This window comes from Thermobia domestica, chromosome 12 (assembly GCF_964235325.1).
Source record: "Thermobia domestica chromosome 12, izTheDome1.hap1.1, whole genome shotgun sequence".
Taxonomy (NCBI): domain Eukaryota; kingdom Metazoa; phylum Arthropoda; class Insecta; order Zygentoma; family Lepismatidae; genus Thermobia; species Thermobia domestica.
The window spans coordinates 115,820,644-115,841,412 of record NC_137465.1 but is presented as its reverse complement, the minus strand read 5'-3'; the positions used below and the strand labels follow the sequence as shown (position 1 = coordinate 115,841,412).

Here is a 20,769-nt window from a genome sequence, read left to right as displayed (position 1 = left end):
GACGATACTAGTGCAATCACCGGAAATCGTACAAACATGAAAATTAGCCGAAAAACCTTTTTGAGTTTTCCTTCAAAATGCATGTTTTCCTTTTCCTCTATCTCCTCTTATATTAACATCACATACTTCTAAAAGCCATCAGTCTCAAGCCGGACACCCTGTATTGTAGATGTAGAGATGTCAGTATGCTGAACTTGCAATGGTTTATTACTATGCTGGAGAATAAAGATGAAAACCCACTATAGTGAGGCCATCAGTTTTTTTCACAGAATTTTCCTTTAAACTGGAAGCAATTTGATTGCAGATCTATTTCTAAAATTTTTGCAAATCCATATATTTCTAAATCACTGAACTTCTTACATTTTAACAAAATTTGAGTTCAATGAATGGTTAAAATAAACAATGTAGGAATACATATTCTTTCTAATACTTATGTAAATGGGACAGGAAGTTTCATGGTACCAATCTGGTATATAAAAGGCCTCATTTACTTTTATATTTAGTTATATTAACCTTCAAAATATTTTGTTAACGTCACTTTGCCACGAGGCCCTTTGCTCAGGTATCATCTTGTGCTCACTTTTCTTAGTCATTTTTTTTTTAAAGTGTTTTATAATATTGAGTATTACAGAGAATATTAATGGTAAAGAGTAGTTCAAAGAATACGATTTATATATTACTATTTCTTATCTATATTACTATTACTTATATATTACTATCTCTTATATATTACGAGTTTCAAGTGATTTCTACGTATTACCTGCTGTTGAAAGAACAGAACAGGGTTGCCTTGTTATTCAACTGTACAGAGAAAAAAATAATTTTTTACTTGTTAACAAATATTTCGTTGTTTTTCAAATTTCGTATTATAATTTACACGATGTACACTTATTTAGACCCGTGCTGGCTTCAGTCCAATTTTAAAAATTTACTAGAGGCATTGCACGCTACATAATATAAATTTAAAGCTGCTAAATCCAAAGTTTATCAAGAAGGCAAGCGCCAAATACAGCTGTCTTCTTGATGATATATCGTGTGAGAAGGAAAAAAAAATAGTGAGCACTCTAAACTTTCTTGTACGAGTAGAAAATGAGTGAATATAATTTAATTTCATTTGAGTCTGATGATGATGATTTTGATAATAATACTGATAGTTATGAGAGTAACAAAAATGAGTTTAATCAGTGTTAGTATGGAAAATGAAGTTGGTATGAGTTACCCAAATACACGAGTTTCAAGTGGTTTCTATTGTGCTGAATCAAATGCTCAAGTATTAAGGGAACAATATTGTGCTGAACAAAATGAGCAAGTAGCAAGAGAACCATTTTGTTCTGAACAAACTACACAAGCTCCAAGGGAGCCGTTTCACAGTGAATATTTTCCACAAACAATTAGGTACCCATGTCCACGTTATGTAAATTTTAACGGCGCAAGTGAACCTTATGTAGGCCAATCAACGGTATCTTGGACCAAGGTTCCGATGCGAAGTGGTGAGTATGTACCGTCTGTAGGTAAAAGTAATCTTGGGCAAGGCCCAGATGTACACTCATGTCCAAAATTATTGTCGCATGTCTATAAATATGTTGTTGTAGGAATATAATTTGATAACGAATTCGCCCAGTATTTCTTATAATGTTAGTACGTGTATAATCAGCAAAGATATGTATGTGGAAAATTTCATGTCAAAAGAGCAGTAAATAACAATAAAACGAAAATCAAATTTTCTTGTCCATTTAGCAACATATTATTTTACTCATTCTAATTTTCGTATTTATACTTCTTTTTCTATAAAATTTACTACAAATATACATTTCCCGATTATACACATAGTATCAGTATTAAAAGTACCCTATTAACTCATTATCAAATCATATTCTTACAAGAAGACAGTTATAGTTATGCGACAATAATTTTGGACATGAGTGTACATCAACGTAACATTTATTTTTCAAAATATAAGAATCGATTGCACGCTACACCTTGTTCACCAGTCCTTTCTCCCCTTGATTTCTTTTTCTGGGGCATCTGAAAGAGAAAGTTTACTCGATGAAGATTAGAAATTTAAACCATCTAACAGAACGCATTACCAGTCAGTGTGCTGAAATCGACGGCAATTCAAACCTATTCCATCGAGTTCACCTTAATCTTACAAAGCGCATCAAATTATGCATTGAACAGCATGGAAATCATGTTGAAAATATTATTCATTGACTAAAATGTGCTTTTTCCCATGTACCCATACTTTATGGACATCCTGTACTGGTAAATTTCTATGGATACCATGTACTAATAAATTTCAATCACTGCGAGTTTCGATAGAACGTTGCAGGTGTTTCCTTGAGACGCTGAAATAATTTTTATAAAAAACTTGACGCTATCTCTTACCGTTTATGTGTATCTTTCATAGCGATAAACATGGAAACCGGAAATGGTTGATTTCTATCACTGCCGGTTTGAATACAGGGTAAACGGAGGAGATGGAACCTATTCTTGGGACGTTGAATCGATTGCAAGAAACCGCTTCTCGATATATTTTATCGTTTTTGCTCCACAGAAATCAGTATTGAAACCGAAGTACAAGTGTATTTCAATTACTTCCGGTTTTAGTAGAGTGTTGCGGAAGGTGATATGTTTCTTTGAGATGCTGAATCGATTGCAAAAACTCCTTGTCGTAATCTAGTACCGTTTTCGTTCTACGGCGAAAAATGTTGAAACCGGAAAGGACTAATGTCAGCCAGTTTTGGTTAGGATCTATTCTTGGGACGCTGTTTGTTTTGATACCTGTCGACAAACAGGCAGACGGATGGACATAGCCGTTTTATAAGACTTCAACACTTACCATAGCATAGTTTGGAAGTCTAATAATTGTAACATTCACTCATTTTCTTCCTTTCTACGCCAAATATATATATTTAAAAGAGGTTTAAAAGGCATTTCAATACCTAAAAGAGGTTTAAAAGGCAAGTCTAAATACCAAATTTAATGTCTCAAAAATTGAGGGATTTCGAAATATGAACATCTTATTATAGTAACTGCAACGCCAATTGCACCCCAATCCACGTCAAATTTTCAAAAATTCTTCCTTCATGGCACCTTTCGTCGCAAATCCTTTGTACTGTACGAATTTCAAGTGTCTTACTTTTGGACTGAGCGTTGAGCAGTATGTCAGGACTTCTTCTTTCACGTATAAAGAGAGGTGACTGTAATGACGAATTTAATGTTAAATAAAAAAAAGAACACTGAATCATTTTATATTTTCTTCGTCGCATTTATCCAACATACGAATATGAAAAGTGTAGATAGATGCTAATTGTTAGCATTCTAGATTTAGTAACATGTTTTTTTCAAGCATAACAAGCTTGCAAAGTAATCAAATTAAAATGTAAAAGAGAGCAATAAGTTAATAAAAATAATAATAATATAACCTCTAACCATTCTAAAAATATCATGAGAAAGAACCATTATTTATAAATTTCTTTATAAGTTTCTAAACAAAATTGTAAAACAAACAATAATATAAAGCTTTTCCTTACCTCACCAGAAGACAAATCACATGTCAATATTTCTCCCTGTTTTATTGCCAAACATAGTGAATGCAGCGCAGAAAGAAAGTGCATCTGAATAATTCCCTGCAGCTGGTTCACTCTATATCCTTTCTCGATGAGATCCACACATGGAATAACCTTTCAAAATAAATTAGTAAATAATGAAGAAGAAATGTTAATGCAGCACATAGCAAAAAACAATATGTGAACTTATCTACACAGTAACGTAATGAAAATCACAAGGAAGTGGATCATGTTCCTGTTAAACAGCGTTTCTCAAATTGTGGTCCGCAGAGTCGAAGTGGTCTTCGAAGTTTGCTTGTGGTCCTGTGGTCCTCTTAGTTCAGCATTAGCCACACAAAAAGACGAAAAATAAAATCTCAAAATTTTCATATCACAAGCAAACTCAGAGTTTAGAAATTGCATAAACAAGAATTTTCACTTTCTCCACCAGGACTGATATTTTATAAAATTTGTTACCCTATTTACTATATAAAATATTCTTGGGAGCCTTTTACTATGAAAAGAAACTGATGTGTAATTTATTTGATTAACACATAATTAAGGGAATTTTAATTAATACATAAATTTATATTAGTTTGTTTTAAAAATTTAAACTACATTGGTATTATTAGCATATGAACATTGAGGTCTGTAAAACATTATAACTAATAGAAGTGGTCTTCACTTGAAACCAATTGAGAAACGCCCTTGTAAAACCCACAAAAATAACCCATAAAATGCCTGTAATAAAACCGACCTTAATTCTACTAAATTTTTTTTTTTTTTTAAATATGTACGTTCCATTAATCATCACATACAATCTTCTACAAAATTATGGACAAACTAGGGAGCTGCGTGTCACTCGAAAATTTTGTGAAACAACGGAACATGTCTTACTTCAACTAAGCAGTTTAAAGCCATGACTGGGGCGAAATATTGAAATTATATTACTTTCCAGCTATCTGATAAAGATTTCGGAAATATAATGTAAAACGACACTAATGAATTCATGAAACATCTGTCCAAAGTGGTGATAGTACATTTTAAACACAAAGTACCTCCTGATTATATGGTTAACGTACGCGTTATCAGCGCAGGAGAATCAGGTTCGATTCCCGGTTGGAACTCATGAAGTTCGGACACCATGTTAAGTCGTAGGGCCACGTTTCATATAGCCTCGTTGCTGGAAAGTACCCTAAAATCCAATCTAATCATTCGATATATTGAAAACGTACATTTTCATTTATCATGCTCATTTATGTTCATTTATCAAAGTAGTTGTATCTTTATTTTTTTCTGTCAAGACAGAACATTAATGCAGATGTCAACTTAAAGAGCACACATAGGAAGTTGAAAAATATCGCTGGGTATTTTACCGTTAGCAATCTATAAAGGAAATTATGTGGGTGGTGAGTCGGAAAGTCCTGGAACATCCTTCTTTTCCCATATGGAGGAGGCATCAGCAGTTTCAAATTCACCATTGTACAAGGGGATAAAAACACTAAGTTTTAGCACACTCCAGGTTTGTGGTACCTTCTTGAAATCCGTAATATTGGATTGAGCATTTTTCAAGAGGAAAGGGGGGTTAATGTGGATATCAAATAACACTTGAAAGTTCCCCTGCATACACTAATCAGATTTTCCATACGTGTTTCATTTGAGTGTTACGAACACTGACACTCAATGTATCTTGCATTGGTGTACTACGTTCACAATTACAGGATTTGTTGTCCGTCATACATAACACATATTTGCAGATGTTTGATCTAATCAATGTAGTTACACGCGATCTTTTCTTTGGGGTGGGCAGGGGAGGTCTATTGCAACTAACTCGTTAAAGAAATGTATCCATTCTGTATCTGGCTCTGATAACTAAGTAGACGAGCCAACAATGTTGCCATTTCGTCTGGCCCTAACCACACACTGTAAGAACAAGAAAGAAAGATACAGAATAAACAGAAAAGATGTCAAATCCAACCACGCATTGAAGCTGATAGATAGTATCAAGTTATGTTTTTCGACTTCCAAACTATGCTACACATAAATGTCTTAAGTCTTACAGAACGGCTTTGTCTGTCCATCTGTCGACAAGTATCACAGCAAAAACGATAAGAGATATCAAAAAGTGTTCTTTTGCAATCGATTTAGAGTCTCATGTATTGATTACACCTTCTCCGTTAATACTCTATTCAAATAGAAAGTGGTTCAAATCAGTCATTTCCAGTTTCAATGTTTATCGCCGTAGAACAAAAATGGTTACAGATAGCGAGAAGCTGTTTTTGCAAATGATTCAGCGTCCCAGGCAACATACCACTCTACTTACACCACTCGACCAAAACCGGAAGTGGTTCAAATTCACTACTACTTCTGGTTTCAATACTCATTCTCATAGATCTAAAATTGTAAGAGAGATTGAGATGCAGTTTTTTCCTCAAACGATTCATTGTCCCAAGAGTAGATTCCATCATCTCCGTTAACCCTCTATTTAATCCGGAAGCGATTGAAATTATTAATTTCCGGTTCCGACACATCATCATAGAAAGAAAGTGCTAATAGGCAGCCACAAGCGCTTTTCTGCAATCGAGTCAAAGTCTCAATAAAGCATATAATCACAAACCACAACACTCCATCAAAACCGGAAATGGTTCAAATTTGCTACTAGTTCCGGTTTCAATACTGATTTTCGTAGAGCAAAAAGTGTAAGAGATATCGAGATGCGGTTTCATGCAATAGACTCAGCTTTCCAAGTGTACGTTCTATCTCCTTTCTTAGCTCGCTATGCAAACTGGAAGTGTTCAAATTAACGATTTCCGGTTTAAACTTTTATCGCCATAGAAAAAAAAAGAGTAAGGGATAGCGAGTAATGGATTTTTGATATGGATTCATCCTCCGAGAAACATGTTCTATCTTTGACCTTTTTAATCTATTGCAACCAGTAGTTATACACCAAGTCTGAGTATTGAATTTGAATAGTTTGAAAGTCAGCCGCAGTTTCATACTGAAACGAAACCCTTTTGTTCTTTATTGCAAAGATATCTGGGTCAGACTTAAACAACTGAAATATTTATACACGTACACAGATTGAGGTGACATACAACGCACTTCAACTGGATTAAACCCAGGTTTCACTACAATGGATATCTTACCAGCTTATGGCCCCACCACCACTCATCTACAACACCACCCTTTCCTACGCTTGTTTTAATTTCTTCCGATTGGAACTCAAAGCACTGAGAAGTCAACCGATAGAGTGAGTAATCAGCATATGGACGATACGCGGAGAGCAAGTCCTCGTACTGGTTCACCAGTACCCACCAATCCCAGCAGTATTATTCTCTTTACTTGAACAGAACAAATTCGAATTATTTCACATCTCGTCATCAGAACACTGGACAAAAATCTGTACAAGGCTGAAATAAATATTGAGTGGGTATAGAAAACATTAGTGATTTTGCTTCACAAATCGCGTAGTATCAGGTTTGAATCCGGTTGTCGGTCTGAACAGGTTTTCAATCTGTTCCACCAGCTGAATGCTAAGATGTATCTGTTAATATAGGCTCCTGATGGCATCCTTTCCTATTATTATTATTATTATTATTATTATTATTATTTGGTTGAATTTTAATAATTCAAGTGTAAATTGGTCTGCAGGTTGTATTTGTAGTTAAACAAATAAAATACTTTCACTGCCTTACTGGAAAGCACGGAATTTTGTTTAAGTGAAGTAGAAAATTCCACATCAAATCAATGGGGCTACGACACTCATAATCGAAGTTTGTTGAAACTTACAAAAAATCTTCTTTATATAGAGGTCAGTAGCAATATACAATATTTCCCCCCACTGTATATCAACTGATTACAACTGAACAGGGTTTTATACTTCCAGACATATTTCGACTGTCACTTCTTCTAAAATGTTTTAGGACCACGGTGGCTAATCTCACTCCCCTTTGGAACCAATGGTTTATGGTTTGATCCCTGACTACTTGCGTTTGTAGTGGATAACATTGTGTTCGTGGGTTTCCTTAAGTTGCTTTTGTTTCCTCCAACATCCTCATTCCATTAATTCCTTCATAATCATGCACTTTCATTAATTGTCCGACTCCTTTATCCTACAGGATATATTCGTGGAGCGTTAAACTGAAATATTTCATCTTAGGCTAAAGGCGACGGTGATAATGAGAAATGAGTGAAATGGTGGAATGCAGAAAGTAGGAGGAAACGGGATAACCCCGAGAAAACCCACGAGCACGGTGTTTGTCCACCACAAGGCCCACACGGCGCGAGCTGGGATCGAACCAGGGACCCCATGCACCGGAGGTGAACGCTCTACCACTGAGCCACCGCGCCCCCACTAAAATCGCAGAAGAATTCGTGAGTATAGTGCAAGTACAAACTCCGGGTATTACTCTCGTTTTGTTGCCTGGAACTGAATTCGACAACTTCCGGAAGAAAAAAAGGGACAGTTTGCGACCAGTAACTGGTATTCAACGAAGTCATCTTTGGCTTTCGGAAAATGGCTAAGTTTTTATGGCAGTAACGGGCTACCAGGAACTAACTTCATGCTTCCCCCAAAATCGAACTTCTGCAATTCAAAGTGTAGATTTAAGAAATCTGCAAAAAGGAACTTTTGTTACATACATATATATATATATATGATAACCAGTGATGCGTAGCAGAAATATTATGAATAAATCATGAATTACGTGAAGTTGAAGTGCTGTTTATGCTTCCACATGGACCTTCAGCATTTGTGACTATCGACAATGTGCTACACAGGGGCGGATCCAGGACGGACTTCTGGAAGGGGGAGGTAATACTGCTACTTAGAGCTACTTTTAAGACCTCCAAACTCTGAGATCGGTTTTATTTATATATAAAATAAAATAGTTTCTTCCCCCTAGATCCACTCCTGGACGAGTTGTGAGTGAGCCAACACCTATTGGAGCATCTGCATGGTTACATGCTATTAGCGAAGAAGACACCAACCAAGCAAATGATTGGTCCATGTAAAATAGTAATAATAATAATAATAATAATAATAATAATAATAATAATAATAATAATAATAATAATAATAATAATCAGTGAAATTTTGTTTCCGAAGACCATTTTAAGCAAGTGAACTTGAAATTTGTGCGTTTCGTAATCGTAATTTCCACCTCAGATTATTTCGGTTCAAGGAAACGGAGGAGTAGGGGGGAGGCTCATTTTACTATTTCAGAGAGCCTTCTTGATCAAAATAATGAAAAAAACAGTCAAGAAAACCTTTTATTCTTCATTTAATGAATGTGAACCACAAACATCATCAAATCATTGCACTTTTATTGTTCCCAGTGTTGCTAACTGTGACATCAAAGTTAACGAAACTTCGCTAATTTTAAAAGGCTGCAGGTAATTCATGAAGCATTGGTCGAGAATGGTATTTGGTGTGTTTATTATTCATGTAAAGTTGAACCATCTGACAAAATTTCAGAATTTTAAAAGATGGTGTTTTCGAGAAAATGGCGCCCAAAAATGGCGATTTTTGAAAATTTTACAATTTCTCGAATGTTTTGCGACAAAACGGTTGCACACAGAAGCGATACATTTTTTTTTTCGGAAAGCGGGTAGCTAGGTCTTACCAACCGCGAAAACAGAATTTTAAAATTCGAACCGGAAGTGCTCGAAAAAAATTCGCAAACTTCGACTTTTCAGATAAATTGACGTTCATTTGTTAATTTGTGTACAAAAAGATACGCATGCGCAAACCAAACTATAATAAAATATAGTTTATTTATATCCCTATGTACATACCACAACAAGAATTATAACTGTACCTGTCTCCATAGCCGAATGGTGAGGCTCCGAAGTTGACCATTTTCCATGTCTTCTACAATTCATAAATTGTACTCCCCGTCTTTGATGGCCCATTACTTGGCGGGAAAATTATTTTCGACAAAACAAAAAAATATGGGTCTCTTAAAAACATGTCTAGTTGCTATAAAAAAAAAGTTTCAACAATATCTGAGATGGTGATGGTACAATTTTATACTTTTTTTGCCTGAGTTGAAATGGAAGGCACCTATACGACCCTGATTTAAACTTTACGAGCGAGATTCAAAATGGCAGACAGCAAGATGGCGGCTGTTTACCTGACATGCACATAAAAGTTCTTCCTTGCCTAACGTGTCTCCATAATTACCGATTTCGGCTATTTACACTAGTGTTCATTTTTTAAGAGGTGGTGAAGAACTTTTGACTCACTACGTACAATAGAAGAGTGAAGTCAAGGTATGATAGTATGTTACTCTCAGCGGTGGTACGTAGACACCATAGTAAGTAGATGAACGATGTACAGTCCAGAGCACAGAGTTCGAGTCAGATCTAAGCACTACACGCTAAAAATAGATTCTAATTATACACAACTCAACATAAATATTGTTGCTTTGTGTGAGCACTACTTTAAATACAACGAAATAGAAAGAACAAACTAAATATACTTTTATGCCTAAATTTCAACTTATAGCATTATGTTATATTGTGTATATTATGTAATTTGAAAAAGATACGTAAAACTCATACTTTTATACTTTAATTCACATCACTTCAGAATTACCACACAATACACTAGACACCTTACATTATACCGAAATATAAATTTTTGCACAACAATTTGATTGGCTTTTGTCATAATAACATTTTAATTATAATAAGACCAAAACTTACGTCCTGTATATTACTCTCGGAAAACGCGGTAGACTCTTCCATTCGTGATATTTCATTTTCTACAAATAACATGAATTCCTTGTCACTTTAGACCATACATCCTTATTTTAGTGAGTATGATGATTATAACAATGTATCACTTTATGTTGTACGTAATCGTTTAGTATCTAATATCACTCCTTTTGTAACTAGATAATTATTGTTTACGGATTTTTTCTCACAATTATCAGCACTATTCATACATCTTGCTGTTAACTTTGAAACTAGAGTGTTGTAATTAGTTTTAGCTTTAACGCCTACTTTAGGGACGAAATCTATAGCGCTACATTACAAACTCATTGTTGGTAGAACGGGCGCTGCAGATCGACTTCTTCCAGTTTGGCGGTTCAAGTGGGCGGAACGAAGAAGAGAGAGAATTGCAAAAAATTAATTTGTTCTTTCTACTGAGAGAAAAGTGATAATGACACCAAGATGTTATTTTTATCATCAATTACTATCTCATTATTAGTTATTTAATATAATCAATAAGAACCGAGAAACTGAAGATTTAACTAAAAGGAAATTTCCGTCTCAGCTGACAACGTGTGCTGATTAACTGAATCACTAATATAATTGTTAAATTTAAATATGATTTCACCAGTAAAGAGGCGTTGTTAAAATTCTTTCTTTCTGTACCATCAAATAAGAAGCAGAGTCAAGAACAATATTGGGTGAAGCCAACAGCTCTTTATTGTCAAAAGTAACTTGAACAAGGCTAGTAAGGTGACCTTGAGTAGAAGTTAGGTCATGCACACTTGCTACTCCGTTGGCAGGGGACCCACTGAAGAGGTAGTACCCGCCAGATCGTCGAGGCGAGCGTACAGCTAGAGGTGGCATTGGTTCTGTGGTGTCCTTTTCTTCGTGTCGACGATGGATATTAATCAACAGATGGAACAATGAATCAACATAAAATTTTTGATGAAACTAGGCAAAAGCTCTAGGATAATTCATGAAATTGGGCTGTTTATGGCTTTTTATGCAAATGACACACCGAAAAAAAAAACAGCCCTTTTCAAGTTGATCGAGCGTTTTCATGAGGGCTGTGAAGACTGCGAGGATGAGGCAAGGCCAGAATCAGTGACTGTCCGCGTGTTTCTGACCCGTAATTCGATCACAACTCTAGATCACCCTCCCCCTACTCACCATACTTAGCACCTGTGATTCCTTTTTGTTTTCGAAATGTAAAATGGTCATGCGGGGCGGTACTGGGACGTGGAGTTGATAAAACGTGAAATGATAACGCACCTGAAGAGCTTGATTTTTGGAGATTTCCAGGGATGTTTTCGACAATGGACACGAAGATGGGACAAGTGTATTACTACAGACGGGGAGTATTTTGAAGAGGAAAAGATTGATGTACCCTAATTTTGTAAAACACAATGTTTATGACATCTGTTTGAATATTTATTGGATTAACCACTTATATACATACATTTGAAAAGGGCAAATTTGCAGGAGTTTTTTCATACAAGGGTTCACCCAAAAATTTTGAAATGGATGTATACAGTAGTGTTCTTGTAATTTATGTTTATCAGGCTAATTATTTCGACGCTTAAAAAAATGTATTTATCAAAATACATGTCTCTTACAAGTGGATGAAGATGATCACCTACATTCCAGTAGGCAACTTAATCTTCTTCTAGGAGACATGTGTTTTGATAAAGACAACCAGGGTTTTTTTTTCTTTTCTTTAAGAAATGGTGTTGAAACAATTAGCCTGATACACATAAATTACAACACGCACGCTAAGTTGACTTAATTTTTTATTGTACAATAAACAAGAATTACAATTCTGGATGCTTACCTCTTCCGTACTTGGTAGAAATTTAATTACTTTCCCATTACAATAAATATATAACGTGTCCGCAAACGCATCAACACAGAAAGCTTCAACTTCTCCAACAACTGGAATGTGAGACCACAAATGACGAAACAAATGAAGATTTTTCATGATCAGGTGCCGGTTACAAACCAACGCTCACAAAGGAAATCTGTAAATATAAAACAAGACAATGTAAAAGTATTATCTCTATCAGAGGATATTCAACTGAATAATATAAAGCATACTAATACAAGTTGTTATAGATTATTAACTCCAGAGTAGATTGGTTCCTCAGGCTGCAACTGGAAGTTTGCTAAACAATTAAATATAAAAGAAGGTGCCTTCCATTTCAATTCAGGCAGAGCATGTATCATCACCATCTCAGATATTGTTGAAACTTTTCTTATAGCAACTAGACATGTTTTTAAGAGACCCATATTTTTTTGTTTTGTAGAAAAAAATTTCCCGCCAAGTAATGGGCCATCAAAGACGAGGAGTACAATTTATGAATTGTAGAAGACATGGAAACTGGTCGACTTCGGAGCCTCACCATTCGGCTATGGAGACAGGTACAGTTATAATTCTTGTTGTGGTATGTACATAGGGATATAAATAAACTATATTTTATTATAGTCTGGTTTGCGCATGCGTATCTTTTTGTACATAAATTAACAAATGAACGTCAATTTATCTGAAAAGTCGAAGTTTGCGAATTTTTTTCGAGCACTTCCGGTTCGAATTTTATAATTCTGTTTCCGCAGTTGGTAATACCTGGTTACCCGCTTTCCGAAAAAAAATTTTTTGTCGCTTGTGTGTGCAACCATTTTGTCGCAAAAAATCGAGAAATTGTAAAATTTTCAAAAATCTCCATTTTCTCAAAAACACTATCTTTTAAAATTCTGAAATTTTGTCAGATGGTTCAACTTTACATGAATAATAAACACACCAAATACCATTCTCGACCAATGCTTCATGAATTAACTGCAGCCTTTTAAAGTTAGCGAAGTTTCGTTAACTTTGATGTCGCAGTTAGCAACAATGGGAACAATAAAAGTGCAATGATTTGATGATGTTTGTGGTTCACATTCATTAAATGAAGAATAAAAGGTTTTCTTGACTGTTTTTTTCATTATTTTGATCAAGAAGGCTCTCTGAAATAGTAAAATGAGCCTCCCCCTACTCCTCCGTCTTCTTAAACCGAAATAATCTGAGGTGGAAATTACGATTACGAAACGCACAAATTTTAAGTTTACTTGAAATGGCCATCCAATAAATTCTGATGATCTACAAAAAGCCTGAACTATTACCTCAGTGATGATTTGGAATGCTCCAGACAAAGTCTCAATTAAGTGCGATGTCATTACAGTGATCGAAAAAGGACAAAAAGTTAAAAAAAAAAAATCGAAACGTTTTCTTACGCGTTCCAAAGAAATTTACTGACTTTTTTTTAACAGAACAACCCCAGCATAAGAATGGGTAACTCGGAATTTTACAGTATTCGACTAAAGTTGGTCAGTCCGCAACCTGCGAGGGAAGTGTGTATGTGTGTTGTGCAAATTTTAAGTTAGCTGCTACTGCGTTGCTACAAATCAAAGGTGCAGCCTGTATTGAAGCTGTCATGAGTGACCTATTTCCTTTAGTAGTATGATCCGTAGAAAATGACAACTGTCTTCTTCAAGAATGTGGTGAATGTCCTGGAGTGGGAAGAATATGTGTGGAGTCTTTAATTATTGATCCTGATGAAAATGAAAGTGTTACGTATGCCATATGGGAAAACAATAATCTCGTTAAAAAAACTGTGCCACTTTCTGTTTTCGTATCGTACATTGCTGGTTTAACTGTAAGAATTGTAATTCATGACTACATCAAGAAAAACCAAAGAGAATTAATTGCTACCGAAAAGCACCGTATAAAATTTTAAGATACAAATCCTATTTTACTTCATGTGAACTTCGCTGAAAACTCGACTGTTATTCTGCAAAGTGAAATTCAGAGTTATCACCGGAATATGAAACAACTGAATGTTTTGTTGTAATAAACGACGATAAAACACACGATTCGGCTCATGTACTCATAGCCATAGACAAGATTCTAAAAATACTCGAAGAAAAGCGAAAATATATTTTATAGAAAAAGGTTTGAATACGAGAAAATTACTGTATACAATTTCCCAAACCGTGTCAGTGATTTCTGATGGTGCTGCATCCCAGTTTAAAAATCGCTTTCAGATGTTCGAGATGCAGACAGGTCCGATACAGCAGTGGTTTTGCAGTGAAACCGGCCATGCAAGGGTTTCTGCGACGGTATTGAGGGGGGAGGTGTAAAGAATGTGGCAACGCGGCATAGCCTTAAGCAAAAACAGATACACAGTATTAAAACCACAGAACAAAAAAATGAAATGAAATCTTTCAGTTTTACGCCCCACGCTTATGCTGGTTAGGCTAAAGAAGACGGTGATTATGAGAAATGAATGAAATGGTGGAATGCAGAAAGTGGGAGGAAACGGGATAACCCGAGAAAACCCACGAGCACGGTGTTTGTCCACCACAAAGCCCACACGGCACGAGCTAGGATCGAACCAGGGACCCCATGCACCGGAGGTGAACGCTCTACCATTGAGCCACCGCGCCCCCACTAAAACCACAGAAGAATTCGTGAGTATAGTGCAAGTACAAACTCCGGGTATTACTCTCGTTTTGTTGCCTGGAACTGAATTTTGACAACTTCCGGAAGAAAAAAAGGGACAGTTTGCGACCAGTAACTGGTATTCAACGAAGTCATCTTTGGCTTTCGGAAAATGGCGAAGTTTTTATGGCAGTAACGGGTCACCATGAACTGACTTCATGCTTCCCCCAAAATCGAACTTCTGCAATTCAAAGTGTAGATTTAAGAAATCTGCAAAAAAGAACTTTTGCAACATACATATATGTACGATAACCAGTGGTGCGTAGCAGAAATATTATGAATAAATCATGAATTACGTGAAGTTGAAGTGCTGTTTATGCTTCCACATGGACCTTCAGCATTTGTGACTATCGACAATGTGCTACACAGGGGCGGATCCAGGACGGACTTCTGGAAGGGGGGAGGTAATACTGCTACTTAGAGCTACTTTTAAGACCTCCAAACTCTGAGATCGGTTTTATTTATATATAAAATAAAATAGTTTCTTCCCCCTAGATCCACTCCTGGACGAGTTGTGAGTGAGTCAACACCTATTAGAGCACCTGCACGGTTATATGCTATTAGCGAAGAAGACACCAACCAAGCAAATGATTGGTCTATGTAAAATAATAATAATAATAATAATAATAATAATAAATCAGTAAAATTTTGTTTCCGAAGACCATTTTAAGTAAGTGAACTTGAAATTTGTGCGTTTCGTAATCATAATTTCCACCTCAGATTATATCGGTTTAAGAAAACGGAGGAGTAGGGGGAGGCTCATTTTACTATTTCAGAGAGCCTTCTTGATCAAAATAATGAAAAAAACAGTCAAGAAAACCTTTGTTCCCAGTGTTGCTAACTGCGACATCAAAGTTAACAAAACTTCGCTAACTTTAAAAGGCTGCAGTTAATTCATGAAACATTGGTCGAGAATGGTATTTGGTGTATTTATTATTCATGTAAAGTTGAACCATCTGACAAAATTTCAGAATTTTAAAAGATGTTGTTTTTCAGAAAATGGCGATTTTTGAAAATTTTACAATTTCTCGAATTTTTTGCGACAAAACGGTTGCACACACAAGTGATACATTTTTTTTTCCGGAAAGCGGGTGGCTAGGTCCTACCAACCGCGAAAACAGAATTTTAAAATTCGAACCGGAAGTGCTCGAAAAAAATTCGCAAACTTCGACTTTTCAGATAAATTGACGTTCATTTGTTAATTTATGTACAAAAAGATACGCATGCGCAAACCAAACTATAATAAAATATAGTTTATTTACGGTACGTGACGTTTGGGCGCCGCCGTTTGGGCGCGGACGTTTGGGCACTGGACGTTTGGGCGCGAAGCCATTTGGGCGCCAGACGTTTGGGCGCGAGTTAAAAAGTCGTTATGTTATGCGCTGAGTACTAAGTTCGAATCAAGATATCACAAGGTGTCTACTGTAGTGGAAGTCCTTGAATTATACTGGATTTTGTTTTACACACTAGAAATACTGGAATTTCAAAATTATAAAAACTGAATTAACAATTAAATTTTGTAAATTTAAGTTTCAACGAAAGTTAAATGTGCTTTTTATTTGATAACTTTTCAAGCCAAATGTAAGTCGACCAGACTACATATGATTGACTGCATTACATACATAGTGAGCCTATTCCATTAAAAAACTTAAAGCAGGCCTTCTACTGTAGTTACGCAATAAGTGTGAATGTCAAACACATTTCTAGTGGCTAAATGACCAATATATGTACACTTAACTATTATTTTTCACTTTGAAATCGTTGTTTTTTTTCTTTCGCCACTTTCTTTAATGCAGATTAAATGCTTACAATGGGACGAAAAAAATGTGTGTTAAGTTTTGATTTTTATATTGGAATGTTAATAAAAAAAAGTGATACCAGAAATACGGCATACTACAGTTCCTAAACTCAATGTGTTAGACATCCAGTATGCAAAATATGTCTTACACACCATGTATGCAAAATATCTTTCCCTCAACTCGATTAGGATATAGGATTTTTAGATCTCTGGGCTCTCGGCATCTAAGGCCATTTAGCCCGTCACGTTTGAGGGAGCACACTATCCGGGGAAAGGGAAGGAAGGAAGCGGCCTGGACCTATAAATTAGGTACCACCCCGGCATTTGCCTGATGTGAATGAAGAAAACCCAGGAAAACCTCATTCAGGGTGGCTGGCCTGAAAGAGCGTGTTACACTTTTTCGACCGAGTGCCCCCACCGGGAATCGAACCCGGGACCGATCGCACCGAAGGCGAGAGTGTTAGCGACTACGCTGCAATCTTTTATTGGTAGTTCTTTATTGGACTTAAGGAAGAGAAGAGTTTGGCAAACGTAATACGAAAGAAAACAAATTTTAATATTCATAAATATGTAATTATTAACTTTCTTTAAAAAAATACAAAAATTAAATCAATATGTTTTAATTAACATTAAGAAAATTAACAGTTCGTCTGATTCCTTTATTTCCTAGCTTTCTTATATAATACAAAAATTAGATCAGAAGTACAAGAATCGTGAACAAGCGAAAAATCAATCCATGACGAGGTTAGGCAACAAATGCCACAAACGCATTAAACTATTTAATTTAGATGAATAAATAAGATAGAGATAGAAAATATACAGATAAATGAGGTGAGATAAAGATAGAAGTGTAGGAAATGTATATATCTTGATTCGCGCTTAGTTTTCAGTGCCTAGCTTACTTTATATGTCGTAAATTGTGATTTTTACTATGTACCTCGCGCCCAAACGTCTGGCGCCTAAACGGCTTTGCGCCCAAACGTCCGGCGCCCAAACGGCAGCGCCAAAACGTCCGCACCCAAATGGCGGCGCCCAAACGTCCTGTCCCGTTTATTTATATCCCTATGTACATACCACAACAAGAATTATAACTGTACCTGTCTCCATAGCCGAATGGTGAGGCTCCGAAGTTGACCATTTTCCATGTCTTCTACAATTCATAAATTGTACTCCTCGTCTTTGATGGCCCATTACTTGGCGGGAAAATTTTTTTCGACAAAACAAAAAAATATGGGTCTCTTAAAAACATGTCTAGTTGCTATAAAAAAAGTTTCAACAATATCTGAAAAATGAAATGAAATCTTTGAGTTTTACGTCCCACGATTATGCCGGTTAGGCTAAAGGAGATGGTGATGATGAGAGATGTGTGAAATGGTGGAATGAAGAAAGTGGGAGGAAACGGGACCCACGAGCACGTGTTTGTCCACCACAAAGCTCACTTTGCGGGAACTGGGATCGAACCCGGGACCCCAAGCACCAGAGGTGAACGCTCTACCACTGAGCCACCGCGCCCCCCTTCAACAATATCTGAGATGGTGATGGTACAATTTTATATTTTTTTGCCTGAGTTGAAATGGAAGGCACCAGAAAGTGATATTGTGAGAATCGAATCACGGGAAAGTGGCTGAACCGTTTGAAAACAAATTTTCGGATACAGTTATCAATTACCTTGAACTGGGTTTTTATTACGTTATTTCAATTAAAATACTCCTACGAACGAAGTGGAGAGAGAAGAGAGTCATGCGAAAAGTTGAGTATCTCACGAGATCGTCCATGTAGGATGATGAAGATTTGATTATATTAGATTTTCAGTTTAGTGTCCCTTTCCAGCAGCGAGGCTATATGAGACATGGACCTACAGCGTATCGTGGCTCCGGCCGAGAATCGAACCCGGGTAAACATGATGAAATTCAGTATATAAAACCGCCTAACAGAATTTTCATATGGTATAACCGTCACCAGGTTATAGAAGTATTTTTTGTAGACGATCTGTATATTTTGTAAAAACAGTAATTATTTTCGATTTATACTTTATTCTGCGACGCAAATAAGTTCTTTCTTCGATGGTAACTGTTTTTCTTAACCCGCAACAGGACAAAGGAATCTTACATCGTTTAATATCTGAAACGTTGCTTTGTGGTGAGAATGGAAATACTGCGACCCAGAGCATACCAGGTGAATGAGTGCCAGAACGACAACAGCCACATCGCTTTACCAGTTCGTTATCTAAACGTTCCCACACTCAAGTTATCGCAATGTCTTTTGCGTCATCGCCAGTGGACTAAAATTAACGTTATTTCTTTTTTATATTCGATTTGCATGTACATACAGGTGAGTTAACCTGAGTGCTTTTTTTGAATGAACTGCCAACACTGACCAGTTGATCAGTGCAGCTCGTATCTCGAACCTCTGAGTTCGAGGAGTGTTACTCCGTATTTTGAGGCAGCAACCACGTACGTTGCATCGGGCATCAAGCATAATGTTGTGTTAGGGGGAGAATCCTTGAGCCTACTCCATGGCTACGTCCTTGATAGTTAATTAACCCAATTGCGTTAATACAGAAATGAAGTATTGAAAAGATATTTATTCTGTTATTGGAGCATTTCTTGAACTGAATAGGAATAAAGAAACGTTATTGAATTCTACTGAAGTTTCTTTAGTTTGTACTAAACTATCATATGGATAAGAATTAAGTAATAGCAGATCTTTGTCAGTTTTCCGAGATAAAATCTCTTCTCACAGAGGGTTGGAGAGAGTTCCCATTGAATAATCCTAGACGATGTTTCACATTACCGGTAATTTTACTTACGTGACACCTGATCATTAAAATATCTGAATTAATATCAAATTAAAAAAAAAAAAAATCATTTACCATCATAACGTGAATTCCTTGAATTTTGTTGATTTGTCGTCCCGGCGCCCCATTGGTCGCGGCAATCGCGACGGCCCTGTTGTCAGCCCCCACCAAATCCCCAAGCTGGAGGATCACCCTTTCGCGTGTATCCGCGACTGTTTATTCAATATATTTGCAGCTAACCTGCATATCTAGAGACCTTCTCCTCGATCCACAACCTGAGACGCGCCATGCCGTGGTGACAGGAAGACCACATTTCACGGAAATTAATATAGCTATATTTTAGAAATACAATAGGCACTGATTATCCGAACACTGCTTTAAAACACACAGGAACAATCAATATGCTCGGATGTATATTAAGACTGTGTAAACTATATGCAGTAAAAATCGTAAATTAGAGACTACTGTCAATGTAGTATTTAATGAATGTATCGTATGTTTGACTATTCGAGCTATTCTTGATGTATCACATTATTTCGTTCTATAGCTACATAACTTTATATTTTTGTAAGTAGTTATACTCTTTACTTGTTCTCTGCCAATAGCAACTGTACGAATTTATAATACAATGTGATGTTTCAGAGGGCGCACCGGGAGACGTCCCGGTGTCCCAGCACAGGCCTACATCCGGAAGCCATATTTATACACAAATCGGAAAAGAATTGTAATTTTTCAAGAATTATCTCTGGTGGCTCCCTTAAATTTTATCTATGGCAAGTGAGATACTTGTCGCCCGGCGGGAATATTTTAGGAGACAATATGAAGGAAATTAGTGTTACAAATTTTCAACAATTATTTTTAGTGGTCCGCCAAAACTACACCTGCACGACGAAAGTACGAAATTATATAATTATTTCGAATACAGTTTAACTGACTGGTAAAATGTGATTATTTGTATCTCCAACGTGCAGAATGAACATAATATAGCAGATACAGCATATTTACTTTTGTTCAACATGCACTTTCTCCGTTTTCTTCTTATAGTACACCCAAGAAAACAAATGCGTATATATCTTCGTACTTACATATTGTCTTCGCTTAGTTTACTTATTTTTACACATACATAAAATACACACTACAGAAAGACATGACAGACCACGCGAATTGCAGAACACTTAAGTTTCTGTCATTTGTTTTTTGGCATGTTGCCAGGTACAGCATTTTGTACTTTAAGAAAATATATCATAATTTAACTTGAAATAAAATCTCACAAAGTCATTCGTGTACTTATATTATTTCTAAAGAACTTCTCAAACCTGATTAAACCTTATTATGTGAATTAATCTTAAAATGAAATCATTCTTGTAAGGAA

At 36.2% G+C, this 20,769-nt stretch overlaps 1 protein-coding gene across 3 annotated transcripts in view; it reads right to left on the bottom strand.

Annotated features, from left to right (window-relative positions):
- Positions 1–20,731, bottom strand: part of Elp1 (elongator complex protein 1) — a 163,087-nt gene extending 142,356 nt beyond the window's left edge. Inside the window, exons 1-3 of one of the 3 annotated variants that reach the window (XM_081734001.1) lie at positions 20,714–20,731; positions 12,100–12,286; positions 3,534–3,683 (exon numbers count right to left, since the gene is read on the bottom strand). In XM_081734001.1, coding sequence (XP_081590127.1) covers positions 3,534–3,683; positions 12,100–12,246 — 297 coding nt within the window. In that variant the 5' untranslated portion in view covers positions 12,247–12,286; positions 20,714–20,731. Of the gene's footprint in view, positions 1–3,533; positions 3,684–12,099; positions 12,287–20,402; positions 20,616–20,713 lie in introns of those variants that run through there. The other 2 variants (XM_081733999.1, XM_081734000.1) reach the window with 2 other exon arrangements.
- Between the last annotated feature and the right edge of the window lie 38 nt (positions 20,732–20,769).